At 44.6% G+C, this 27,774-nt stretch overlaps 6 protein-coding genes across 6 annotated transcripts; 2 read left to right on the top strand and 4 right to left on the bottom strand.

Annotated features, from left to right (window-relative positions):
* Positions 1-408: 408 nt before the first annotated feature.
* Positions 409-1,864, bottom strand: PADG_01847 (uncharacterized protein; the record flags this gene model as incomplete). Its single annotated transcript, XM_010759300.1, has 2 exons — positions 409-1,252; positions 1,338-1,864. The coding sequence occupies 2 exons, from the start codon at positions 1,862-1,864 to the stop codon at positions 409-411; spliced, it is 1,371 nt and encodes a 456-aa protein (XP_010757602.1).
* Positions 1,865-3,908: 2,044 nt separating this feature from the next.
* On the bottom strand, positions 3,909-7,586 carry PADG_01846 (uncharacterized protein; the record flags this gene model as incomplete). The annotated part of the gene is made up of 3 exons (XM_010758790.1): positions 3,909-4,476; positions 4,541-5,314; positions 5,377-7,586. The coding sequence occupies 3 exons, from the start codon at positions 7,584-7,586 to the stop codon at positions 3,909-3,911; spliced, it is 3,552 nt and encodes a 1,183-aa protein (XP_010757092.1).
* An 83-nt stretch (positions 7,587-7,669) lies between these two features.
* Positions 7,670-8,819, top strand: PADG_11326 (uncharacterized protein; the record flags this gene model as incomplete). Its single annotated transcript, XM_010759581.1, has 2 exons — positions 7,670-8,074; positions 8,700-8,819. 2 exons carry the CDS (start codon positions 7,670-7,672, stop codon positions 8,817-8,819), a joined length of 525 nt encoding a protein of 174 aa, XP_010757883.1.
* Positions 8,820-19,368: 10,549 nt separating this feature from the next.
* PADG_01843 (uncharacterized protein) lies at positions 19,369-22,191 on the top strand (the record flags this gene model as incomplete). The annotated part of the gene is made up of 1 exon (XM_010759299.1): positions 19,369-22,191. One exon carries the CDS (start codon positions 19,369-19,371, stop codon positions 22,189-22,191), a length of 2,823 nt encoding a protein of 940 aa, XP_010757601.1.
* A 985-nt stretch (positions 22,192-23,176) lies between these two features.
* PADG_01842 (uncharacterized protein) lies at positions 23,177-25,656 on the bottom strand (the record flags this gene model as incomplete). The annotated part of the gene is made up of 2 exons (XM_010758789.1): positions 23,177-24,594; positions 24,669-25,656. 2 exons carry the CDS (start codon positions 25,654-25,656, stop codon positions 23,177-23,179), a joined length of 2,406 nt encoding a protein of 801 aa, XP_010757091.1.
* A 1,364-nt stretch (positions 25,657-27,020) lies between these two features.
* PADG_01841 (cytochrome c oxidase assembly protein COX19) lies at positions 27,021-27,686 on the bottom strand (the record flags this gene model as incomplete). The annotated part of the gene is made up of 4 exons (XM_010759298.1): positions 27,021-27,144; positions 27,255-27,369; positions 27,470-27,504; positions 27,637-27,686. The coding sequence occupies 4 exons, from the start codon at positions 27,684-27,686 to the stop codon at positions 27,021-27,023; spliced, it is 324 nt and encodes a 107-aa protein (XP_010757600.1).
* Positions 27,687-27,774: the final 88 nt, after the last annotated feature.

Below are 27,774 nucleotides of genomic sequence, written 5' to 3'. Positions count from 1 at the left end.
CTTTATTTTTTCGAGTCTCAGTGGTAAGCTCCTATCACCCCGCTGACATCCCAATCTTGGAACATAACCCTCAGCTCGAAAAGCCCCTCGCATATAATGGTTATCAACCTATACACATCCAAACGCAGAAAATATAAAATGCAACTTTTAAGAGTTTCTCCTCCAAGATGCTGAGTGGCGTAGAGAGCCTTTCTTTCCCTTTCGCTTCTAGGTCAAACTGATGAAAGGAGAAGTAGGCAAAAAGAAGAACGGAAAATCATGGCAAACAGGGCTGAAATACTTGGTGCAAGAAAAGAAAGAAGGAGAGGTGAAATCGACCAAAGTACATTCAAATGAAGAGTGTGGGGTGGTGATACACCGCTACTGTCACCACATCATCTCCGCCATACTCTGTGGTGAGTTAGATGATTATAGCTTCCTCCGTCGGCTCGTCTGATCAAAACCCTCAAGTACGCTATCCGCAAGCCCCCTTTGCTGGCCTGTGCCAGCAGCAGGAGAACTAGCGTCTCCAAACTCTTGCGGTGTCAACTCTCCCGCCCTCGGCCTCCCGGAAACTTCTTCACCCGCTCCACTCTGATCATGCGACCCTTGCACACCAATCGCCTTCGCAGCCATACTCCTAGCCTGACTCTCATTGACCTTTCCATAGACAGCCATGGCACTAGCAATCATCCCACCAATATCCCCAACATTCCCGGGAACGACAACGGCCGTACTCTCGCGCGCCAGCTTCGAGAATGCCTCGACATACTTCTCCGCAACGCTCAAGCTAACAGCACCCTGTGCATTCTCCTGGCCGTCTTTAATGGCTTTGGCAACAGCTTCGATTCCCCTCGCAGTTGCATTAGCCTTGAGCATGATCGCCTCTGCCTCACCGGTTGCCATGTTGATCTGTTCGCTCCTAAGTGCCTCTGAAGCAAGGATGACGGACTGCTTACGACCCTCCGCAATGTTGATAGCACTCTGTCTCTGTCCCTCGGATTCTAGGATCTCGGCCCTCTTGGATCGCTCCGCGGTGACTTGGCGGTGCATAGCGGCAACGACCCCGTCGGGAGCATGGATGTCTCTGATTTCATATCGGAGACAGACAACACCCCAGTCCTGCGCTGCCTCGTTAATGGCTTGTGTAATGTTCGTATTAAGCGTTGCGCGTTCCTTTAGCACATGGTCTAAAGTAAGCTGGCCGATTTCAGAACGCATTGTCGTCTGAGCAAGCTGAGAGATGGCGTATTCGGCATCTTCAACACCGTAACTAGAAGCCAGAAAGCCAAAAGAGTCAGCTTTAAACAGCAGGACAAAGGCCAGACGAAAACCGTGAGAGACAACAAAAACCCCACCTAGCCTTATATGCATCAAAAACTCTCGTATATAACACCCCATCCAATTCCAACGTGACATTGTCCGCCGTAATCGCATTCTGGCTTGGAATCTCAATAGCCGCCTCCTTCAAACTCTTCACGTATGCAATTCGATCCAAAAACGGCACCAGGATAGCCAATCCAGGTTCCAGAATCCGATTAAACTTGCCCATCCGCTCCACAATCCACGCGGTCTGCTGAGGAACGAACCTAATCACCGTGTTCATGGGCAGCGATTGACGCTGCGAGAAGTAGGAAGTCGGCCCACCTTGAACGCTGGAGGGGAAACCGGCGAAGGAACTCTCCCCAGCCAGGGATCGTGAGGTGCTTGCAAAGTGCCGGAATGAGTTGGAACATGTCAATGAGGAGGCTGAAGAGGAAGGACTGTGGTGGGAAAGGACGGTTGTGGCGGGAATGAGGGAGCGGGAATGAGCTTTCGATAGGAGTGGGTTTGACGGGTGCAATCGCACGCCACTAGATAATATCCGCCGCGATGCTGCCTCCATTGTGCCCGAGTACAGCTGATAATTATCCGGTGGGCTATGTGCAAACGCGGGGAGAGCGGGTTGAAGAGAGGTGTAAGCTGAAGAGTCTTTGGAAGTATCTCGACGTCTTTCTTTGATGCTTCTAGCAGATTTGGTTTTCGGCCCAAATGATGCTTAATGGCGGAGAAACAAAACACCGAGAATCCTTGGGCCAATCTTGAGCTAGTTAGAAATAAGGCTAGCTTTAACAGCAAAAGCTTGGCATTTATTTTCGGACAGGAAATCTTGATTCCATGGGTAGTAGAAGGGAAGGATGCGGAAAAGCAACCACACGAAAAGCTATTTTATATTTGCTGAATGTTACCAGAAAATACTCTAGAATGAGAGGGGGGACTAGGTGAAAAAATCAAGATAGGATTGGGAGATTGGGAGACAAAACCACAACCAAAAACATCTTGAATTTTATCAGGGAAAAACAGGGGTACCAATACTAGCAATGCGTCTTTAAATCCTCTTGGAAAACGTGTAGAATCAAAGGAAATCAGAAGAAGGGGAATATTTAAAAAGTGAAGACAGGGGAACAAAATAAGTCACAGGCTGAAGAGATAAATCGCATTGGTGGAGAGACACCACAGGGGCAAAAAAGGAAACTTGTTTTATTGTAATAGGAAGGATTTTGTTAAAATAAAATAAAAAAAAATAAAAGAAACATTAAAAGAAAAGAGAAAAAATAACAAGATGAGGTGTACACATCTGTGGGTTTGTATTATGAAGCTGATACTCTCCGGACGATGTTATTTTGCTTCCTTTCGTTGAGAAAGGTGAAGTATTGCACAAAATGCAACGAAAAGGGACATTAAAAAACATAGATGTCAAAACGTGGAGAGAACGAGGGAAAATTAGCCAGGATGAAAGAAAACATGAAAACATAGAAAACAATGCCTTCGATGTGGTTATTCAAGTGGAGAAAAGCTTTCTCAGTCTCTGATTCAAGTGAAAATGAGAGAAGATCATTTGCTTGAGCTTCTTTTCTGCCCATTTTCAAAGGCACCAGAAAGCTCGAGTTGGGATAAAGAATATGAGGAGTATCGAAAAGGAAAGGATATAAACCAGTAGAATATCAAATCCCGCTATGCAAAATAAGTAGGAAAAGTAAACAAGTGTGTTCGTTCTTTTGATGAAAACAGTAGAAACAAAAATGGGGAAAGGTTGAAAAAAAAAAAAAAAAAGCAAGAACTAAACATATACCAGAGTGGGGGATAGTGAAGGATTGATTGAAATTTTTGTAGACTTGATGGAGAGGCGAAAGAATAAACCGAACAACCCCATGAATCCTTCCCGAGTCCTCAAAATTTCTGTCACTCAATTCCCTACAAAATTGTAAAATTTTCTCTTGACCGGGTTGCCTTTTCTCTTGCCTTTCCTCTTCTGTTTCTTTTTTTTTTCTTTTTTTAATTCAACCCTCGCCTACCATCCTGTTAGCTCCGCAAACCAAAATAAAAATGGAAAAAAATTCGCTTTTTTATGAAAACACATACAGAAATAAAGAATGAGGTGTAAGGGTCTATACGGTCATTAGGGGAGGAATCTGTGCCTTACGGTAGTGATGTGTGGAAGCATAGGTAGAAATCTTGCAACAGAAGTTTAAAAAAAATAGATCTGGTGGTGGAAAGCACATTCAGCAATGCATGGCAAGAACATGAACAAGAAAAATGAATTGCGGGGAAGCGTGATTGAAGGGAGCAGGTGGCTAAAATTTTAAAATCTAACTGCATCACGCGGCACAGCTGAGGGCAAGAAATAGAGCTGAGTTGGCCTCCTGCAATGTATTCGAAGATCGGTTTTTGCGGTCTTTACCTCAGGCAATGACACTCGTTGAGTACCAGAGAGAAGTATTGGAAACAAAAGGGGTAGGGAAAGCAATTTGTGGGAATCGAAAGAGTTTATTTTAAAACATTCAAACACAGACATTCGCACCCAGAGGAGTGGAAAAATTAATAAACAAAAAGAGGAAAACGGTAAAAGTAAATGAAGGGCAAAAGGGAGAAAAAAAAACTCAATGCCATCACTTCTCCAGCTCCGTTCTCAGTCGTTCCGAAATGATACCATCAATCCGTTTCCGGGATTTGAAGTTGAAAGCGCCATTTCGCCACGCAGACCGAAGCTTTTGAAATGCAGGCCTCGTTTGTTTCGCCTGCACCAACTCAGATTCGACAAGTGCGACCAGGTCCCGCGCGACGGCATCCGGCATCACTCTATTGCTTGCAAGCACTCCATCATAAAATCTGACGATGCTGTCGAGGCCCGTAGTCGAATTCTTCGAATGTAAATCATCAAACGCCAGACTTTTGAATTCATTGTACATTTTTGAATTGAAATTGCGGACCAAGAAATGAGACCAGAATTGATAAAGAACGTCCATATCCAGGTTCCCATCATTGGTTATGTGGGATGAGCGTTTTTCGAGGGTTTGTTTTCGGAATATATTGTAGGATTCATGGATGAGGTCGGTAGGGAGGTATTCAATCGGGGTATCTCTGTCTTTGACCCAGAACGCGGGCATGTTGGTATTGACTGTCTCGGGTATTTTGGACAATGAAGGTGATCTTCCGCGGGGCTGCAAATCAATTTGGCTTGCTTGAATGTCAGTAATACTCTAACTGAGAGCCTTGTAAACTAAAGGGGAAATGTTTCTACCTATCAATATTGGTCTGGTTCACCCGGGTCGAAAGAGATGTTCGGTTTTCTGCGCTCACTGTGCCACCCGCTGTTTTGTCACCGTCAACAGATCCGCTGGAGAAAGAACGAGACGAAGAAATTAGAAAAGGTGACTGCGCCGGGCTGGAAATCCCTGGCTTACGCACCACAATTACCAAGTTCTCAATCTGTTCGTCTGGGAAAGTGCTCTCATCAACAATGGGTTTTCCTACATTCGTATTTTCAATTGCACCCATTACAGGAACATAGGAAGGGGAGAATTCGGGAGCAGTGGACGATAGGACAGTGTGATGGACGCGAGAGTCGGAAACAGCGCCATTCGACAACGGGTAGTGGGCGGCAATAATATTGCCGGAAATTTCATGCAGGGATCCGTTGCCATACGGCGCAGTGTGGCCCTCCAAGTGCGTCGAGTTCAAATTCAAACCATCACTAATCCCATCGTGAGCTTGAGATGACAAGGGGAGTGGGGGTGGCCCTTCATTCTGGGCAGAAGGATCGCGTGATTCCATTGCAATGATCCATTGCTCCCATTTATCTCGCTTGCGAAGACGATCTGCGCCGTCTTCCGCGGGTCTATATTCCACATTCTTCAGTTGGCGACAAACAACCCGAAGCAACTCCATATCTTCCGTGAGAGACTTAATCCGCTTGAACCCAGCAATAAAGCTTAATAGAACGAAGCCTTGCGAGTCCATGTGTTTCCGGAGGAACAAATCTTTGCAAAGATTGTCCACCGAGAAATAATACTCACTAGGAGGAGGGAAAGCTTGTTAGTTGCACCGAAAACAGAGTTGTTGGGAGGTGGGACCTACAGTTGCATTGAGATCATGCTCATCAGGGAGAAATGCTCCATATATGGCTGGTACGTGATAGCGGTCATTGGACCTTGGTGCAGTGGTACATATCCATATATCGCATTGATATCGGTTTGGATGGCATAAGGTGTGGGACCATAAACTCCTGACGATGGCAGAGACGGTGATCTCATACTAAGACCCCGATTCGAGCCATGCTGCTGTGAGCCATTTTGAGATCCCTGCTGGTGATGTCGGTTGCGTTCGTTAAGCGAGAATGGCTTTGAAGACTGGAACTGGGATTGCGGAATTGGGGCACTATGATATTGCGAATTATGAGCTCCGCCATAACTTGAGTGTCCACCTCGTCCCCTAAATCCTCCACGTCCTCTCTCGTGCCGAGATTCACCACGCTCCCTACCATATTCACGCTCGCGATGGTATTCGCCACGTTCCCGAGGTGTGTAATCTCGATCTCTCGGGTGGAAAGGAGGAACTTCCTTAAAAAAATCTGCAGATCTAGGACCACTATCAAAACGCCGCTCATGGCTTGAGCTAAACCGTGGGCCAGCGTGAGAATCTCCCTGAACAGAAAGTCTCCCAGGATGCTCAGAGCCCCGATGAGATGACACATTGGCAAAGTCTTGTGCCCTACCAAAATTCTTAGAATTTTGTCGTTGCCGTGGAGCTGTATCGACCGAGGAATAAAGGGAATTTTGAGTTTCCCTGCCAGCAGTTGACTGGGGCTCCTCACCACCCTTTGCATTTTTCGCATCATTACCAGTTAGATCAGGCAAAATGGTTTGTAAGGTTTTTTTATCCTCCAAGGGTGCAGTTGCATTTGCGCTGCCCGATCTTGTGTTTTGAGGGGAGCCAGACGTGTCAGAGACAATACGAGGATCACTACGGCCCCTATCAGTTTGGCCAGGATGTTTGGATCCGCCAGCAATGGCACCAGATGTAGGCGCGGGTCGATCTCCACCAGATACAGGGTTAGAAGTATTGGCTCCGCCACGGATGCCCGGTTCCCTTCCACCTCTTGCGGGTCTTCCACCTCTTCGTGCAGCAGGGGGAAGGGGAGTATTGAAGACGGCTGAAGGGACATATGGAACCGGCATCCACTTCTCTTTCCCACGGGATCCAGCTGTAGGGGTCTTTTCCTTCTCAGATTTCTCAGTCTTGTCGATCTTTTCGTGGGCCTTGCGGAATTCTTCGCCTTGTGCGAGCTGCGGGGTAGGCCACGAGGACGCATCTGCTACAGGTGAGAGGGTCTCCACTGCTTTTTCATTGTCAATATCTGTTGGTTTACTTGATCGCACGCCAGTTTTTCTGGAGCCTATGCGGGGTGAAGTGTCAGACGAAGACAACATAGGGGTTGAAGCTTGTTGATCCTTACCTTCTTCCTTTCCCTTACCGCCGTCATTTGGCTTTTTCCTTGATCCAGCAGCATCTGATGCAGTTTCAGGAATGCCGCTCGCCCTTCTTCGAGATCCACCCTTTAAATTCTCCAAACGATTCTCACCAAGAGGCGAGGATTTCGCCGCGGCAGGCTTGGCCAAAGGCGGAGTGATGGGACACTTTAATGCGGCGCTTGCTTTGGCCTTGGCCTCTTGCGCTTCTCTCCTCTGTTGCCAGACATTGACTGTAGGAATAGGAGCTGCCCTTAATTCTTTCACAGCCGTAGTATGCTTTTCCCATCCATTTTCCTTCGATGTTGCCTTGCTCGAATCCGCAGTTGCAGTTTCACTCGACTTTTCGACAGCTCCAGAAGATTGTGACTGCTTGTCCCAGGCAGAATCAGATGAGCCATTCAGGGTGCCCGAGATTTCATCATCTTTAGGAAACGTTGAGGTGGACGCGGTTCTCGCACTGGGAGACGAAATTCCAGAAGCTGCATTCTTAGAAGGCTGACTAGCGACAGGCGCTATAACAGTCGAATCTGAGTTACGCTCAGAAAACGTTTGCGATTTGTCCGTAGCATCAGTATGGTCTGTAGCAATAGATGAAGACTCCATGTCCGTTGAGGAGGCCACAGTTCGATTTGACCCATCCCCATCTACCGACCCAGCAGTTGTCCTCTGGCCACTCGGATCTGACGATGTGGTTCCTGCCTTATTTTGCTTCTCAGCAGCGTTCTGCACGGTAGGTGGCGTAGGAAACCCCTTCGCAGCTTGGGCGTAGGAAAACGCGGGCATTTCCAACCCAGGTTTACTCGTGGAGGCCGACATATTAGAATTTCTTTTCTCTCAAAACTTCACGTTGCTCACCACAAGGCTGGATTGCAAAGTGGCACGGGTTTTTATATAGATTTATGGAACGGGAAGGATTCGCGAGGTCGACGGGTTCAACAATACACCTCCAACTTCCGCTCTGGCGGAAAACGAACAACCTCCACCCTCAGGCTGCCCCACCAACAACTGTTATCTCTAAACCCCGGAACACCGACGGCCAGTCGACTCCCTGTGGCGAGAAAACGAAATCGTGTCCAGGACAGGTGAGGCACGGGAAGGTGGGAAAGGGAGGGCTCAACGAGACTCCCTGCGGGGAGAATGTTTCAAGAAGCCAGGGTTTCACAACGAAAGAGAGACCTAAGAGAGAGGTGACATCAGCGAACAGCTCAACAAGTAGGCTTCCCGTAAGGGTTTTATTTAGGCCGCACAAAATAGATTGGGAAGAACAGCCGGACGTGATCCGAAACAACGAGCTTAGGTTTGGTGTGTGAAGTTGTAAGCCTCTCTACTCACACCCTCCACCCACATAGAATCACACACAGAGAGTAAATCAGAAGACACAGCCCAAGTCAAACAGAAGGAGAGAAGATTTGAAATAGTGATTCCAGAATAGACAAGGAAAAGGCTGGACAGGGTAACAGAGATCACCAGAGGATAGTTCTGTTTTCAATTTCGTATGTGTTCGTGGATGGTGAAGGGAGGCGATTTGATAGATATTTGAGGACAAAAATATCGAGCACACGTACCTTTGGTTCCCTTAAATAGCAATCAAGGAAGCAACCGTAAAGACTGAGAAGACAGAGTACCAAAAGAAGGTCGTTGATGCTTGTGCTGAGCACAAGAAAGAAAGAAGAAGAAAAAATCTTACGAACAAACAAGTCGTGGTATTCTCTCCTAATAACCTCTCCGTTTCGTTTATTTTGGTGGAACGAAGCGAAAGGAAGTACGATTAAGCAAAAGAACAGGAACGACGTATTTCTTTTTTTCTTTTTTTTTCTTTCTCTCTTTTGATAATATCCTTGTATTCACCAAGTTCCCAAGCCAGCCCACCAAAGAGGGTTTTTTTTTTTTTCTTTTTAATTTCTGCTTCCACGCGACGGAAACTTCCAGACGAAGGCGGATGGTAACGAGAACGACGGCGAGCAGCGAGTAGAGCAAGAAAAGCGACGTCGAGACAGAACGTACGGCGAATTAAAGGAACGTAGAATACTTCGGATACCGTCGTTGTGACTGTGGATGGCGGTGATGTTGTTGTTGTTGCCTTGGGGTTGCTGGAGTGGGTGAAGCGACCTGAGATTGGGGTTGGGTGCGGGATGTTAGGGAGAAAAAAAATTGATTGAGGTGCTGTTTATTTAACCAGTCGGGAGAGATTCGGGACAAGCACCACAGGCGGGAAGCCAGACCTCCAACCACAACAACACACAACACATATAACAGTAGAACAGTAGAACAGAGAGGGAGAGACAACACACACACACACACACACACAGTAAGCCACAGACAGGTAGCAGTTACAACAGCAAGTTTCGAGGACAGTGAAACACGGGCTAGAGATGGGAGTGGCTTCAGGATATATTTTTTTGGATTTATTTTATTTTTCAGGCTTATTTTCGGAGGTGCTGAGTGGGATATAGATCGGTAACTAGTTAAGTTACCTGGGTATGTACTTGCATGTAGGAGGGAGGGGAGTGTTGTGTGAGGGGTCTCAAAGAGCAAAAAGGGGAGGAGAAGAGAGAGGAGAAAGGGTTGACAACGAGCGAGGGAGAGGGAGGAAGGCAAAAAGAAAATAAGGTAATGCTCTGATTTTTTTTTATTTTTATTTTTTTATTTTTTTATTTTTATTTATTTTTATTTTTTCCACAAAATAGAGGGGGCAGAAAAGCTGGTAATAATGTTTGAGTGTGGAAGAACCGCGAAAAAGTCTTACTTCTGCTTCCCCGGTTAAGCTATTTAGGGCGAGGCACACAGAGGGGACTTTTGTCTGGGCTTGCCGAATGTCCGCAGTGGGTATTAATAAACTAGAAATTCATGTAGAAATTTTGATGGAATTTAGAGAAGGAAAAAAATTTTGATCACAATTAAAGGGAAGCAGCATTTAGTTATGGTCCCAAAAATGAGGGCATGTTCTGTGCTATTTTTATTGTTCTCCTCTCGTTATTCTCCCTAATTTCTGGAGCAAATATCCAGGTACTGTAACCTTGAGATGCTGCAAACACACACACACACACACACACACACAGGGTTAAGCTAATTAAGAATAACATGGTATTTATTCAATTAACAGAACTAGCCATCCGTTGTTAGAAAACTAACTGATCCTGCATGTATCTCTATATCTATGTCAATTTCAATTCCCTTTCATTGAGAAAGATACCCCCATCCTTTGTCTTCAATAAGAGCATTCTCTCTGCATCGCGCTGCTGCAATCCCTACCTATGCTATGCCTCTGTGTCATTGATCATCCGATTCCTTCGTTCAATTATGTTTTTCCTCACTCTAAACCCTCCTCCAGTTTCTGAGAAATAGTTAGACATTCAAATATCCAATCCATCCACCAACCCACCTGACATGACCTACCCTCCAGCCGTTTCCGGGCTTCTCACCTTACGTAAACCGTATGGTGACGGGAGATGTTACATCTTTCGGGCTGTAAGGAATCGTAGCAGCTGAAGAAACCATTTTCCCAATTATTCATCGCGGCCCCTTAGTAATAAAAAACCATGCTGGTGCCCAAGTTACCAGCATCTTGATGTTCATCATGTTCTGCTCCATTTCTCCTTGTCCTACAGCAACAAAAATCCCCACGGCTCTTTTGATCTGGCACACAGCTCTACATCCTCTCAACAGCATAATTAGCTGAGACCTCTCTATGATAGTTGCAAGAGCGCTTTCAATCTCCGGTTCATATCCCCTTATGGGTCACGACCACCAAAATATCCAACTACACCCAGTCTGCAAGTTGTGTCGTTTGCCTCATTACGCCCACAGCTTTTCTCTTGAAGTAGCCATGCCCTCAAGTCGTTGAAATGTTCGCTCTTTGGAAAAGCCACTGCAAGCCTATATTTCCCAGCTGGCCCCAGTCATGGCTTAAAATGCCAAGGTACGGTCCGCACGGGGTTGGTTAACTATGATTCAGGTTTACTCCGTAGAGCTTGTCCAGTCAAGGCGGGTGGTCCAAGTGCTCAACGGACACACCTGGTCATATTTTAATTATTTGACACAATAAACACAATTTACATGGCGTAGACAAATAACAAAACCTGGTGGAAAAGATCCCGGACCAATAGACAATGAGAGAAAGGCATTGAGCAATAGGAGCCAGAACCAACATATAACTATATGACTATTAGCTTGTAGCTCTGCATTGACTTGTTTTACAATCTTGAAAAGTTAATCTTGATGTTCACTATGAACAAGTTCATGTGAACTTGCTTGCTGCAATATATCCTCCTTATCATGGAATAGGGGCTTCTGGATGGAGAGGAACAAATACAAAACTCCCACTGCTGTTGAATAATAATGAACCCTGCCTCGTCACTATTGCTGTGGTTACCTATATACATTCGTAACAAACTACACCTAAATTTTTTAATAATTATAATAATAATAATAATAATAATAATAATAATAATAATAATAATAATAATAATAATAATAATAATAAACTGGAAGATCCCAAGTGCCAGTCTACTAAATTCTAAGGATATATCTCCGTCTCTTTCAGGTAACTCCCGCGCCCATCCCTATCAGCATGATCAAATCTTACTTTCTTCATGCATTTTCCAGCCTCACATCTGGAACTGAAAAAAGCAGCACAGGAACTTGGCAACGCAGCGGTCACATTGTATTGTTCTAATGGTTGTGGCATTATTGAAGCTGTTTGAGCCACAAGCAGGGTAGGGTATATATAATCATACCCATAGCTAACTCACCCCAAGTTTCGATATCCGGCTCTGGTTGTCGCCATGTGGATACATAAATTTATGAATATATAAAGAAGAGGTTCCCTCTCATTTCTCTTTCTTCTACTTTGCACACCTGAAACAACCCGCGTACTCGAATACTGTCTGCAAGTTTGACAAGATGCCCTCTCCATCTGATTCTGATTGTCCTAGTAACTACCGTTACTAACTCTACCAAAGAAAATGACGTCAACTTGTAAAGACTCTGATGTAGTTAGTTATGTTCACAAGTCTAGGTGCGTCACTGGCCCAGAGAACTATGCTGCCGAGAATCACGGAGATTTAATTCAAAGTTGATATGGATAAACCCCTCAAATCCTTCTTTCTCATCCTAAATTTCCCCAAGATTACCACATCCAGGTAACTAACTAACTATTGGGAGGAAGAAAAAAACGCCAAGGGAATGGGGTCTCTTGGGGTCCCGGGAGAAGCTTGTCTTGCCCCGCATTTTTTATGAACCAGCATCTTTACGGAGAACCAGGTTAGCCGTCAAAATATTGCCCATCATTGGCAACCTCTCAGTCTCAGAAGTTACGCCTCCGTGGCAAGTGCTATATCTAGAATATTTCAGTTTTTAAAGTTGTAAAATGCACCAAGGCCTCTGCATTCTGGTCTGTTATATAAACAAGAGGACGAAGGAGACGGAGAGTGGGGGACCATCATGAGAAACTGGACATATCAGCGAAATATATATATATCGCATATGCACGCCATTGGTTCGGTTGAAATTTATGATGACATACACATGCATTAACATGGTCAATTGCAATTGCGGGGTATATCCTTTTCAATTCCGAGATTTCCGTAGTTTGTCAACTGGTGTAGCTTATTTCTGATGAGATATTACGAAGCCAAAGCCACTTTTAACTCTTTTCCTTGAACTGAAGAAGTTAAATAAATTTTATCCCCAACAGCCCAGATAAACGATAGAAAGAAAGAAAGAAAGCTGGCGGACATCCAAAAAGACAGCCCACTTAGCAAAATGACCGAGTTGAGAAGTTCTGTAGCACAGCTTTGAGTCAAAGGACTCATGAAACTTTTAAACGACGACCTGAGAGCCCATCCCACATATGACTTCATATTTCCAATAGAGCCATTTATCATCACCCATGATGGATCTCCTGGAGAAAGAGAACAGAGTCGATCCTCATTGCCCCGAAATCGTAAATCAAACTACCCACTGTTTCTCACGCCCACCTCGTCAACACTCTTAGCCAAACACCACTGCTATCCAGCCATCAGCATCAGTTCTGTAACTTGCAATTTGAAGGTCAAACACAGCACCATATGCATGCAGATCAGTATGTTATAGAAAGTCCCAAAACTCGACGGAGGAGCTATTCCCCCCCCACCACCACCAACCAATGTGTGATCCCACTACACGCAAACATAATGACAACGCCCGTTAAGAAACACTAACGGACTGCGCCGGCCCTAACGGTGCCTGCTGCTAAGTCGAGAGAATCAACGGGAAGGGGAAGCCAGGCGAACTCTAAAGGGACGGATATTTTTAGTCTGGAATCAGGTGAGGTCGGATCATTTTTATACAATAAATATAACTAAATACTAAAAATACGAGAAAATATAAATAAAAAGTTTCAACAAGGTGTATGTCGAGAGCAGTTGAAAGATATTATCAACAACTTTTATTTCGCTGACCTAAACGAAGTAGACCGTGGTTAGCTATAGCGTTCAAACTGCAAATAGAAGAAATTAGAAATAAGGAAGGTATTTTGCAAGCCAACAGATCTATGGCTGCTTTCGTCGGAATGATATATGAGAAAGCAGGAAAGAGAGAAAACACAATTCAGCGAAGGAAAAATGAATAATGGAATGTGATAGATGCCCTTGAATCGCAGCACTGGCTGCCAGGACGCGTTTTTAATGTGCATATGAAAACTCTCAACGCTGGAGCAGAGAACCCGGGGGAGGTACAGGTAATTGGGAAAATATGGTCCGCATAATCAGAGCAAGAGAGGGAAATTTCCTATGTGAACGATCTTCTTAAAACTTCAGTCATGTGGCTGGGTAGCAATCCAGCGGTGCCAGGTTCGAGCTATACCTTAAGGTCTAGCATTGGGATGCATCAAAGTTTAGGGAGCATTTCATTTCATGTGAGAGAAAGTAAGCCGGAGGGTTGAAACCCAAAAATCTCAAGGAAAGATTCATTAAAACTTCAGTGGACTCGCTTTGACACAAATTTCGCACTAGGATTAACGTGACATAAACCACCACTTAGGTGACTTCTAACTGTAAGCGTATACGTTTAAGCCAGAGAGTTTGCCCCTCGCAAGATGGAGTAAATGATGAACGTCTGAGAAGGGTGCTGCATGAATGACCAGGTCATCAACTCAGGCCATCAACGCAACAGGGCTCGATGCGGTCTGATTGTGATAAGCACCGCCCATGCTGGTCATGATTTTGTGGTGTGATTGATGCAATAGCAGGACGTTCACGCGTGTACGTAGACATTACAGAGGATTAAGCCCAAGCATGGCCTTGCGCTGATTGATACAATCAAGCTTGCTAAGCTTTATGAAGCCAGGTATAATTCAACAGCGGGCAATGGGCACGCGAGGGCCCAAGCCGTGAGCTGGGGGATGATGAGAGATGGTCTCTTATCTCCAGTCTGTGGTTTGTCACTGAAAGCAAATGGGCAAGCCTGCATCTCAGGTAGATTGGATTGGAATAGCAGAGTTGAGATGCTGCTTTGCCATGATCAGAAACTGGGGAATAAAATAAAAAATTTAAAAAAAAATTAAAAAAAAAATTGAGAAAAGAAATATTCAAGAAGTCTATCATCATCAAATTACACAGTTCCTCTGAAAGTATTGACTGCTTTTACTGAGCATAAACATATGGATATTTTTTTTTATTTAAATGTTGTTTGGGCTTTTGATGAAGTGTAGCTCTTGCAGCCACCCAAGATTTCATGCACTAGATTGCCAGATCCCGCCGCTAAATAATTGGACCCTCATTAGCACTTGTTACTGAACTTGCTTGTCATTTAGCAATATCAACATTGCCTCTACGGGTGGCTGCAAAGGTATGCCGTACCTCGAGAAAACCCGTGTTAGGATGGATGGTGGTTCCAGTCACACCTGAGAGTTACTCGGCACAATCTTCAAGAATCAGTTCGCGGTACTAGTGAAAGTCTGATCCAGGTTTTGACGAGTTAGGTGCCGAACGTTAATTTTTCGCAATCCAAAACTCTCTCTCCCCCTTGCTCGCGATATTGCACTGTTCCTCAAGAAGGGCCACCAGTTATATCGACGCCCGTTATTCATGGGGGCACGTGGGATGTTTAAGGCATCTGGACAATTCCACAGCATCCAGCACCCCACAATTTCCTGTAGCATTTCCACACATTTCATTACCCCGAAAGGTTTAGTGTGGACGGGAACATCATCGAACCATCCAAATACAGATCGAAGGGCCCAAAGTTATCCGCCGCGTGGGCAGATACCGAGGCACTTAATAAGCCGCAAACCGTTTTCTTAGCAACAACATGGCTCGTTATTCCTTGCGAGAGAATCTTAGCTAAAGCATTCGCACATGCAATATCTGGGTGGGATGCCATCCCCCTTTGACTCACGTCATTCAACCAGTATAGCCGTTACGCTCTTGGGGAAAACCATGAAAAACCTTAAAGTTTATTTAAACATATTCTTGCCAATCAAAACAAATTTCCAGATAGTAAAGAATCTTTAGTGGTTGCAGGATTCGAACCTACGACCTTCCTGTCTCGTTGTTGCTGTCCAGTCTCGATGAAGTGCCAACTTTGACATTTTGATTCTTGGGTGGTTTAAGCCAAACTACTCCGAGTGGATTTTTATAAAACGCCGCCTCCTTTTGGGGACGCTTGTTCTGGTGTTCCTGGAACCGGAAGCAAGGAGGAGGTCGGTCTGCATGCAGCAGTCTAATTATCATGTGTGTCCCGTCGTCACCCTTTCCTTTCCCCGTCCCATTTTCTCTACCATTTTCTCACACAAAGGTCCGTCATACTTAGTTAACCTCTGTCAGCCTGGACGCTCCCGGTGATGCGGTGTCAGCTAATTATTTCGTCCCAGGCAAATCCTTTGGTCGATATCGGTGCAAGTGATATGCCTCTCTAGTTTGTCCCACATAGTTATCCATGTTTGAGGCCCCATCCCAGCCGCGTAAGAGGACTGGGTACTTACTTACTTGACTAAATAACTGCACGAAGAGCCATATTAGAATTCATTCAGGCGGCTAAAAAAATTGACGTTTAATTGTCAAATACCGCATAACAATTAAAACCTGCCACCCACAGCAAAACAAGGTTTATTCGAAACGCAGTACAATTTTCGCAAAAAATCGTTCTTGATCAATTTTGATACAAGAGCGGGTATAATGAAACATATGAGCGGTGTGGGTCTCCTAACTGTACTTAGAATTTGATCTGAGTGGGGAATTACCGTCTATTTTTCATCTACAACGGATAGAATACTCCGAGACTTGATCTCTGGTCATTGATCTCAAAAGTATTATTCCTCCATGACTCATGCGCAGTCAACAAGTATGCATTTCGATGCGTGTGAGCTGCAGTCAATGCCCACCCTTCCAATTTTCCAAGAGGGGTGGCAAATACGTTGGAAAGAAATACCAGCGCTCGTAAGCGTAAATTATCTCACGAACATTCCCCCAAACCAAGGAACAAATCACGTGGTATCTCTTCCACATGCCTCCGACCCCAACCAACGTCATAACAACCACATTCTTAACGATCACCTCTAGATCAGAAATCAACGTCGGCATTTTGTACAAGTAATTAGTATCCAAAGTAATGAGCCAATGTCTGGTTTGTGTGTATAGGTCTCATTTTTTTCTTCTTGTGCTTTTCGTTACTATCAAGTCTGACCCTGGCTCGAAATGCTTAACAACATTCCCGCGTGAGGAGAGACCATGTCAATCTTCATAGCAATCTGTCAAGCCTTCTGCTCTTTTCTTCTCCATGATTATAAGGCTTGCCTATTTCTTTATTTTGGTTTTTATTTTGGTTTTTGAATTCCAATTTTATGCGGGATTGTTTTTCTGTTCGGGAACAATTTGTAGATAACTCCCCCGTACCTGGGTACTTCGATATAATCGAAGATTTTGAATAGCTTTTCTCTCAACCCTGACTCTAGGAGGATTTTCTTCCTAGGGAAAAGGTACCTGATCAGGCAATGCTACTCACTTCCGTTCTCGGAACAGAAGAATGAAGTTGGTTTGGAAGATGGACATCTTGAGACTACGTTAGTAGCGTATCTTAACGAAGGCACCATCCTACGAGTTTTGACGATTTGCGGTGTGAATACAGTGTGCTGATCTCCCGAGACTTTTAAATTAATATCATGAGTGCAACATTCTTCTGTGCCGATGGTGCTCATGTGCGTTAACATTTTACGGGATTAGGCATTACCACTATCTGCGGATCTTACTTATCTGAACTCCAGCTTCCCTTCCACCATCCCACCCTAGCTACGTTGCGCTGGTACCATGTCTAATGCAAAATGTATTTTCCCGCATTGGCGAACATTTTCGATATTATGTCTCCAGGCTCCCACCAATGCCTATAGACAATGTTGCAGATGATCCGTCTAACTCGGCTGTCAGAATCGGTTGGCGGCATAAGTAACTCCCTCTACAGTAATCTGTACGTGGTACGGCTTCCAATGATCCAGAACCAAGAGAATACCTTACCTCAACACCAGACATCCTCTGAAAGACGAAGGAAACCTGTTCTCGTGATAGGTTCAGCCAAGAGAGGATAGAGGTTGACGTTGGAAGCGGTCTGTTTAATTGCTCTCTGCCGTATCGGAGCTCTCATATTTCAACAGCTTCATATCCCGTTCGTGAGCATTTTCAGTGACACAAGCCACTGCCGTTGTCGGCGAGTATACTTCATTTCACCCTTGGGGAACCTCCCAATAATGCTCGTTCCCATCTCTCAGAGTATTCACTTGCACCAAAACATCCGATATGATAATAACAGGAAAGCGAAAAACGATATGAGAGCCGAAGTTTGAACAGTTTCGACCACCACCAAACAAGAGGACAATAGTAGCAGACAAGGTCAAAACCTTCTCTGTCTTGCCAGATTTCCTTATCAGCTATTTACCCTGGCCGATAAGCATTTATGCTCATACCCGAATCCATCATCTTGCAACGTCCACCAGAGATCATCCAGCTCAAACCAGCCAGCGTCCTATATTGCTTGTTATAATTTTTATTCTCCCATCTTCAAGAATTAGATTGTACAATGGAGGTATGGAGTAACGTCGAGTACCTACGGATTACTCGATTACTTGAATGTCTGTTAAAAATTTTTTGGTGATTTCTCAAAGTTGGGGCCACAACCTAAGGGTCCATTCAGGCCGCTGACAAGCCAAGCCGGGTCACATACAATGCGGCCGGCCATCATCGATAATCTCCTAGGTTTATTCTCTCTGCAACATATTCCCCATTTAGTACTTCAAGAGTTCTTCAATATGGATGCGCACTTGGCGATATTATTACATGAAGACATTTTCCATATCCACATATGTCTCTCAAGACAGAAGTAAAGGTTTCATATGTTCTCCGCTTCTATAAATTTCACTCATAATTTTCACACGCTAATCATGATTTCTTAGCACAATTATCCCTGTTTTCTATATAAAACAGGTATCTACCGTTTCGACGACATACAAAGAAATTCAGGATTGTGACCAAGTCCTTCCGACATACAGACATTGATATTCGATTAATGCTGATGATGAACATAACTATTCTTTGTTCCCATCATCTACACCCCGTATACTTGACATACGATGATCCGGTCGTTTCCCATTGAATTATTTCACAGTGTCGACATAGCAGCGACCAGAATCCATTGTTTTGGCCTGAGGGCTGGATTGACTGGAACTGGATGCATACAATAATGCTCTTATTTTCCCAACTGGTGGACGATAGCATCCTCTTCCGCCTCAACAGAGTATTTCCTTTTTTTTAACATGAAATCTCCACTCATTATTTTCTCCGTCTTGCAATAATAAAATCAATAGATATGCCCACTGACTACGCACTTAATTTTGATCCCGTTATCAGAAATTCTTCCATTCCACCCCCTCCCCCTCATTTTCGACTCCCGTCGAAGTCGTACTGCCTCCAGGACTCTCTCATCCTAGTAACTAACGGGTTCAATACATGCCAACTTATTTCCAGATATCCCCTATTAAATGTGCTATATCCCAATCAATAACATAATTGGAGGCACGGGGATCCCTGAATCTGCGTTCAACTTTTTAAGTCGTTTGCTTGTCTACTTAAGTGGACTTTATTTCACCTCTCAACCCAGCTTTCTCGCTGTGCACCTCATACATTGAACGTCCCTGTCATTTGGTCCGATATACCTTCACTTTGCCCTGAAGGGGATTCCAGATTGCTTTAATATATCTTTTTTCATCTCATGATCACACAATGGAACCGCAACTACGTGTGGCCGTCTTTCCCCCCTGGCTAGCTGGCCTGGGATATAATCCCCCCGTCTTCTCGTTCCCGGAAGCATCTCATCCACCTCCTTATACCCTCGTTCCTCCATCTGATTCTGTTTCCCTAAATATCTTCATTCAGTTTTAATTTCTCCTCTAATTCACGATTGGCACATCTAACTGCATTTACGCACTTTTTATCGTGTACATATACAGAGCTTTTACATCACTATCAGTTTGGTACTTATCCACAAACCCCTTACTTGAACAGAAACCCCTATCTTTGTCATTGTGGAGTTAGGTTGCCATTCCCAAACTCCAACACCACCAGCATCCACAAATATGGACTCATCCGCAATGATCACGAAGTTAATGGTGTGCAGAAACCTAACTGAAATGCTTGAGTCGTCGGCTCGTCACTGCAATCCACCCATTGAATTTCACCATGCAGATTCTACGATACCACCCATAATCGTGACAACACGACAGCTTTCGCATCGAGCTCATGAAAATGCCCGCTTTATTCATGGTATCCGTCATGTCACTAAGGATACTATTGTGTTTCTCCATTTCGATAATCATGAGCAAAATATTATCTGGCTGTGGTCTACCATAATAGCTGGCTACTTGCCCACTTTGTCACCGGGTTTTGTGAACGACCTGACTCAGCGACGAAAACTTATTTTGCATCTCAAGTTGTTGTTTAAAGAACCCCTTATTCTCACATCAGATCGATTGGTCCACGAGTTTTTGGATATCGAAGGGCTTAATATCGTAATGGTAGAATGTCTCGTAAGTCAACTACCAAATGGGATCAACTCTGCTCCAAGGGCAAACTCGGGTCACAAAAAGGGTCCAGAGGATGCGGCGATCCTCATGCTCACATCGGGCAGCACTGGAAACGCAAAGGCGGTGGTGTTGCGGAACAGCCAAATTAAGGCTGCGATGGCGGGGAAAATAGCTCATCATGGCACAAACCAACGAGATATTTTCCTGGCTTGGGTTGCTTTAGATCATGTTGCATCACTTTGTCAAATTCACCTGCATGCGATAGCCCTAGGTGCGCGACAAATTTTCGTTGGTAAAGGGGACGTTGCGAACAACCACAGGTATTTTTTGAACCTCATCCACAGCTTTCGAGTCAGCGTGACTTTTGGGTCAAACTTTTACTTGACAGGACTTTCAAATTTTCTGGACAAAATGCAGCCTCTGACAATATCACGTACAGGTTGGGATTTGTCATGCCTGAAAGTTATATTTTCAGGGGGGGAAGCAAATACCGTTCAGACTTGCCTCAGTGCTACGGCACATTTCAGAGCTTTGGGTGCTAGGGAGAATGTCGTGAGCCCTGGATTTGGGATGACGGAAACTTGTGCGGGCTCAATGCACAACCTCTTTTGTCCAAATTACGATATCCAAGCCGGGTTTGAGTTTGCTTCCGTGGGCCCATGCATTCCAGGTATGATGGCAAGAATTGCTGATGACAACGGTGATGTCATTGACGAACCCAACATCCCAGGGTCCCTCCAGATCAAAGGGGAATTGGTGTTTCAGGGGTATTTCAACAATCCACTCGCGACGTCTGCCACTTTTTCTAAAGATGGATGGTTTATCACCGGAGATACTGCCTTTATCGATGACTCTGGCTATTTTCACCTCTGCGGGCGAACGAAAGATCTCATAATAATAAACGGTGTTAACTACTATCCCCATGAGCTTGAAAATGCTATTGAAGAAGCCAATCTACCTGGGCTATCCCCTACATATACTGTGGTCTTCTCCCATCGTCCCTATGGTGCCTCAACCGAAAGAGTCGTGGTAGTGTACTCTCCAGCTCATAACCACAGGAGCCCCGAAAGCTTTTCAGCATCATCCGACGCAATATCAAAAATTACTGCCAGATTATTCGGGGTAAGCCCATATCAAATAGTGCCCGTTGATATGAGATTGATCCCGAAGTCTACTCTTGGAAAAATCTCGCGGCCAAAAATCGCTGCAGAATATCGCGCTGGCAAATACGATGCACATTACGAAATGGCGGCGGAAAGCATTAAGAGATATCGCCGAACTCATCTAAGGCGCCCCACAAGTGAATCTCAAAGGTTGATTGCTAAATTGTTCGCGGAGATGTTCCACACCCCAATTTCAGAAATCGGAGTCGACACCAGCCTCCTTGACATGGGAGTATCTTCTATCGAACTAATCGCTCTGAAAACCAAAGTACAAAAGATTCTCTGTCTGGATCAGGAAATACCGTTGATATCGGTGTTGTCGGACCCTACAGTCAACGGCATCGCAGAAGCGATATGTCAAATACAGCAGTCGAAGCAATACAATCCCGTCGTAAAACTTCATACCTCTGGAGACAAAAGTCCACTTTGGCTTGTTCATCCTGGTGTTGGGGAAGTCCTCGTTTTCCTGAATCTCGCAAAGTATATCAACGATCGCCCCCTGTATGCCCTTCGAGCCCGCGGATTCGAGGAAGGTGAAGTGTTTTTCAAAAATCTCAACGAAATGTTCACAACTTACTTTCGACATATCAAGGAGCTACAACCTCATGGACCCTATGCAATCGCAGGATATTCCTTTGGTGCGATGATTGCTTTTGAAGTCGCTAAACTTCTCGAAGCCAATGGCGACAAAATCAGGTTCTTAGGTTCTTTTAACCTACCCCCGCATATCAAAGATCGTATGCGCCAGCTTGACTGGGTGGAAGCCGGTATCAACCTTTCCTACTTCTTAGATCTGATATCAGAAAACTACGCCCATGAAATATCGCCTAGCTTACATAAACTCTCTACCGACGAGGTTCTCGATCATATCATATCTTGTTCACCGCCGAATCGTTTGGCAGAGCTATCTCTAACCAAGAAGAAATTGAAAACATGGATTTCCCTTGCCCACAAAATGCAGGAAGCTGCATTAGAGTATGAGCCTTCCGGGTCCGTGTCCTGCATTGATATATTCCATGCTATACCTTTGAAACAAGCTGCCGCAAATCAGACAGATTGGGTCGATAATAAGTTGAGTAAATGGGCCGATTTCTCGCGGGAGTCACCTCGAATGCACCATGTGGATGGTGCCCACTATACGATGATGTCCCCGGAGAATATCTTCACGTTTCAAAAGACGCTTCAAAAAGCACTCTATGATCGTGGGCTTTGAATGCGGAGTCAATGTAAGCATGACACATCCTGCTTTTTCTTCTATGTTATATTTCTCTCCTTTGAATATCCCTCCGGTGATGGTTCTATCATTCAATCCACCATTCAAGTTCTCCGTATTTGTTCCTCAATTCTTTATTTACTTGTCCCTGTTCCTCCCTATTTTCTCCTTAATCAGCTCCTTTACCCATATCCGTCTCCTCTTGATATTCTTTTTCAGTATTCCACGTCTATCACACATCTATCACTTGTTCAATGGGACATCAAGTTGCAAAACCCGCAGTGACTATGAGGAGCTGAAATAGTTTTATTCCATCTCATCGTCTTTACGAGGCGGAGGGCAGACGAGGTTCCCTCTGCAGCCCGTAGCCTGGGTTATTGATGGATGCTCTCCGGAAGGTTACCTTGGAAGTTCATAGGCACTTCCAGCTGTGCTGGTGTAAAAGAAATTATATACCCCACTACTCATACACAGCAGTTTTTCACTGCTTATGAATTTTCACTTTGTGGCCTATCCCAGCTCAATTTATTCCTTATGGGACTTCTACGCTGACTTTTAATTCTCGGAGTCAATAGGATAGTCCTGGGACATCAATCACACCCCCCTTTCGACCTCTATTTAAGGCATATATCAAATAGCTCTGTCACAAGGCATTTAAGTAATCCATAATAATTTTATCAATTTTCTCATGAATTATCAGCTAGTCGTTTTTAATTAAATGAGAGGCATTTGGGAGGTGGCTATCCGTGACGAAGTAAAATAAGCTCAATCCTCCAACCAAAAACCTACTGGTATTATAAGCCAGAAAGATGGAAGATCAAATCAACTGATAATAATCATAATTGTCATTAACTAAAAGGAAACCTTATATAGATCTGTGAAGCAATATTACCTTGTTGATAGTTTATCCATCGACAGCCAAGGATATGCCGGCAAAAAAAAAAAGAGGCGATGGAATTATATATTCTCTCCCTTGATTTATATATCACCAATGTCTCACAGTAACAAGCACCTTTTCCTTTGAAGAAGGACTGCCACTCCCTTCACTCCCAGAGTAAAATGTACTCCGATCAATCCTGTTCAGTAAACGCCAGACAATCTTCCGATTTAGCCCTTCGCGCACGGGTATTTTCTCCAGCGCATCTGTGCCATTGAAGTACTTGGTGAAAATAGGCCAATATTTTCGGAGAGCAGCATCGACATCATCACATTCATCCAGAGTTGCGGTGGGGGTAGGACTGTGGTTGGTACTGTCCATGTTGGTATTGTGCGACGCTTCAGGGAACTGGGAAAGAATTTCATCTAGCCAGTGGGATTCTAATGATGAGGCGCGATGAGGCCGCAGAATGAGAGAGGAGGTGAGGGGTGAGCGCTTCTGCTTTTCGTGCTTTGTAATATTTTCTGGATTGGTGAATTTGTTCGGGATGGGGGTGGCATCGCCGCTGGCGTCACTATCGAGGGAGGATGAAGACGAGGAGTGGGAATCATTGTTTTCATCATCGTTGATATTAGTCCGATGATGTCGCTTTCCTTTATCATTTAGGTTTATCGATGAAGATTCATGTTCTTCCTCATCATTATTCTTATTTTCTTTCTCCCTTTCCAGTGCTTCGTTCACAGCTTGCTTGATCTCCGGACTTACTCTGACCCATCCAAACGTTCGTAGTTGTGTGACCCAACCTCCTCTCAGTAACCATGCCAGAATGTCATAGTATGTCTCTTTGTGGTCCCTGCTAGGTATTAACCTGGAATACGGTTTAGGCGTGTCACTCAGAGCGTGAAGCATTTTCGGCAGACTTGGTAGGGTTGGGAAGGCCGCTTCGTAAGCTTCGGTTGCTTGTTCAAGCTTGCTCAAATCGGCGTTGGGGGAAACTATATACGTATCCCGTCGGCTCAATGGAGGGACAGCTCGGGCTCTTCGCCAGTAGGCAAGGTGACTCGCAAGCACCTGGATGTCACTTAGCGGAATTCCGGATTGGGCAGAAATCTGCGCAAATGATTTTGTTGGTTTGGAGGCGCGAATGTAATGCGCGAGTCGCGGGCCAAGTGGACCCACTGAACCCTCAATATCCTTCAATATCGTTGCTTCATCTGTTAGGAGAAGCAAGGCGAAATGCTTTGCTAATGTTTGGTTGGGAACATCTGTTTCCATACCAGTCATGTTATCTGTAGCTGAAAGACTATTTGCTGTGGTCAGCCAGAGACCAGGATATGCTGTCTCCGTGGCAGAAGGGAGATAAGACGTCGAAGTTATGGGAGGAACCTGAAGAGACATTGTTGCTTCGGGTGTAAGCGTCACGGAGGCGATTCTGGAGTTTGCAATACTTGTATAGACTGTAGATATCGCTTGAGCAAGTGAAGACTTCGACAGCAGTTCCGAATAAAGTCCAGAAAGGGACAATTCTGGTTTTCAACGAGAGTTAGACAACTTTCTACTACCAGAATAAGGTAGATGAAGTGAGATTTTCATTACGTACTGTTTTCCCGGGCTTTCTCCTTGATATTAACAATCGTTTGAGCCTCTTTCCAGACGTAATCCACCCTCGCCTGTTCCGACTTCAACCCCTTCCCGAACTTCTTGATCACATTCTCATACTTCTCCCGTATCCGCAAACTATATTCCAACAATGGCGGATTTAATACGAAAACCACGTTGAACATCGTCATTGAACCCTTGTCACTCTCTTGGAATCGTAGAAGGCCATCGCCTTCCGCATTCGCCTTATCCCCCGGAATGGGGTCATTTTTGCCATCTGTTTGCGGCGCTTGTATCGAGGATCCATCACCCCTCTTCTCATCCCTCCTTTCATCACCATCTCTTAGATCTTGTTCCGTTGATGCCTCTTTTTTTCTCGTTCTCTTTTTCTTCTTCCGTTTCCGCCATGTCCCGTCCTCTCTCACAAAAACAGGCCATCCCACAAAAACAAGATCATTGACACCCACCTCGAATTTACGCTTATGCCATGCTGGAGATGGACTGAGTAATTTTTCCCATACGCTAGTCGGCAGTCCTAGTAAAGATTCCCACGGCGGTTGAAACAGCTCTCCCATAGCCTCTTCCCTACCGGCATCTGGTTGACTATCCGGTTTAGCGTCGGGAGTCGCACTTCGTCGCGTAACTTGCAGAGAGGGTGAGGAACTATGCGCCCTTGAAGATGGTTGGCGGCTATCACTTAACCCGCCCCGTCTGCTGTGCTCGTTAGCTCCCCGGCCAATTGAGCTACTACCAGCAGAGGAATGACCGAGTTCGTCATCATCAGAACTTGAGTTACCATCAGCACTTGATAGACTGGAGTCTGAACTTTTGGCATTGTTTTTTGGACGAAAATTACGACGGGGCTTGTTGTTTATGATGGTAGATGGGCTTGGGGGGTAGTGGTAGACAAAGCGCGGGCCAGCACGAGATTGGATGACGAGGATTATTGCGACCAGGCATGGGTCTGGGGATCGTACAATTGAGGACATTTGTGTCTACATAGTCTGGTTGGAAGCAGTGAAATTTGAATGATGCGCCAGGCGAGATCCCAAGTTGAGCTGTCCAAGCAATGAAAGCTCAGTATCAAACCCGAGATTCATTTGCAACTCTCATGATATCATGGTAGGTTCTGACATTTTTCAAGTCCATTTAAAAATAAAAAGAACCCAACAAATGTGTTAAGAAATCCCACTTTGATGCTTTCTCTGTTATCAACTGAAGATCCATTAAACCAACTCATGCGGCACTGTAATAAGTGACGTTGATTCTAAAGCTGAAGGTTTATCCATGTCACCTGATTGTGGCCATGGATCATGTGACTTTTTTTACAATAAAATAGTTGAACATCGGAAGTTGGTTTGTTTCAAGGCTGAATTTATCATTCTGACCTCTCTAACTTTACCCAGTGCTTTACATTCCAGCTTCCATTAGCTATTCTTTTGTTAATTTGACTGAGACTACCATTTGATTTAGTATTGGATATTCATTCTTGGGAGAAGATCAAGTCAAGCTCCCTTTAAGCCTCAGGGATTGTAATTCTTTCAAACATAACTGACAACTGCAGCAGATATGTGATTTTCACAAGATGTATAATAACAGAACTGTTTCCCCCTTACTTGGTTTCGACAACTAATAACCGTTTCCTGTCAGATAACAAGCCCCTCCCTGGTCCTAATGAAATGTGCAGTAACTAAGTTAAAGGACAATTAGCGTGTTGTTTCACAAGTAAGCGGGTAGCTACGAAGGACGTTGTCTTTTTAAATTGTGGTCATCTATGTCTGATTTGTATGTCCTATGACCTTGAAAATTAGAGGTTGATAAGATGCCCATTCTCTTTAGCTATCCTGACTTAAGGTCTCAGCAATCGAGCTGTATTTTTCTCCACTGTCATTTAGAGCTCATCACCCACCCCTATTCTCCGCTTCGATATTCACGATACACGGCCAATTTGTCCAGGACTAGCCCGGAAGATTACCCCAGAGAAATATGCCAGATATAAAGATCGTATTTTAGAGTCCTAACAGGCCGTATCCCCTGTTACAACAACAACAACAAGAAATGAGACCGGGCGCCAATTTACGCGTCCGCCTGCCGCGTCTAATAGTATGGATTCAGAACGAGGGCGAATCAAGCAATTTTGCAAATTAGACCCTCAAAGATGAAGCAGAAATCATATGGAAGTGGTGATTTTCCTTTCTGCCTAGCTTATTGAATTCCATTAAGCAACCTGCCGCTAACGCCCAAAGAATCGAATGGACAACAACTCCGCCCTATGCCCCATATAGATCGTACAACATGGATATACCCAATTCTGGCTCCGGTCGATATCCTGGAGCTTCTAAGCTAGACTATATCATGTAGATGGTTTCTCGCTCTCAGAAGCTGCTGTGGTAGAGGCACTGGCTTCCTCCCTTTTCTTCTTGTCTTCGTCAAATACAAGCCCCAGATTCTCAAAGCGCTCTGGAGCCATTAAATTGCTTAAAGTAAAATATATTAATTTTCCAATGATCAAGCCAAGCACAAAATTAATCATCCGGGAAAATGGATATATATTGAGAAACAGAGGAAATGGAGAAAAGGAACATACTGATCCATGCGACAGGACAAATAGGACTTGGCTAACTTGCGGCAAGTCTCATCATTCACACCACCTCCTTTCTTCAAGCATTGAAGATACGATGAAATGATAAATTTGCATTCTCCTGAAAGTCAAAAACGAAGGAGTCAGTAACCAAATATCAGGAACAGTCGCATTGATTTATGAATACATAGATCAGCACGTCAAACAGGTGACGGACATACCGTCATGATCAAGCGGAAAACTTCCACGCTCTGGCCTAATCACCCGGAAACAAAATGAAAATTAACAACCTTCGCCCAATGCAGAGAACTACTAAAGCATAAATGAAGTTTACATCCACTTTCTGGCGGTATGTTATGGGCGCATTGTAAAGAGTCAGATTACATACGGTTTGGGTTTGTAATTGACAGAACGACCACCGGGACTGCCAAAACTCATGGTTCAGATAGTATATGAAATAATTTGTCCCCCCTATGTATAATATATGTATGCAAAATAGGATACGGATATATAACAGACAAAATCC

Source organism: Paracoccidioides brasiliensis, assembly GCF_000150735.1.
Source record: "Paracoccidioides brasiliensis Pb18 unplaced genomic scaffold supercont2.2, whole genome shotgun sequence".
NCBI classification, from domain to species: domain Eukaryota; kingdom Fungi; phylum Ascomycota; class Eurotiomycetes; order Onygenales; family Ajellomycetaceae; genus Paracoccidioides; species Paracoccidioides brasiliensis.
The sequence above is the reverse complement of the archived record's forward strand: the minus strand, read 5'-3'. Positions and strand labels throughout refer to the sequence as shown.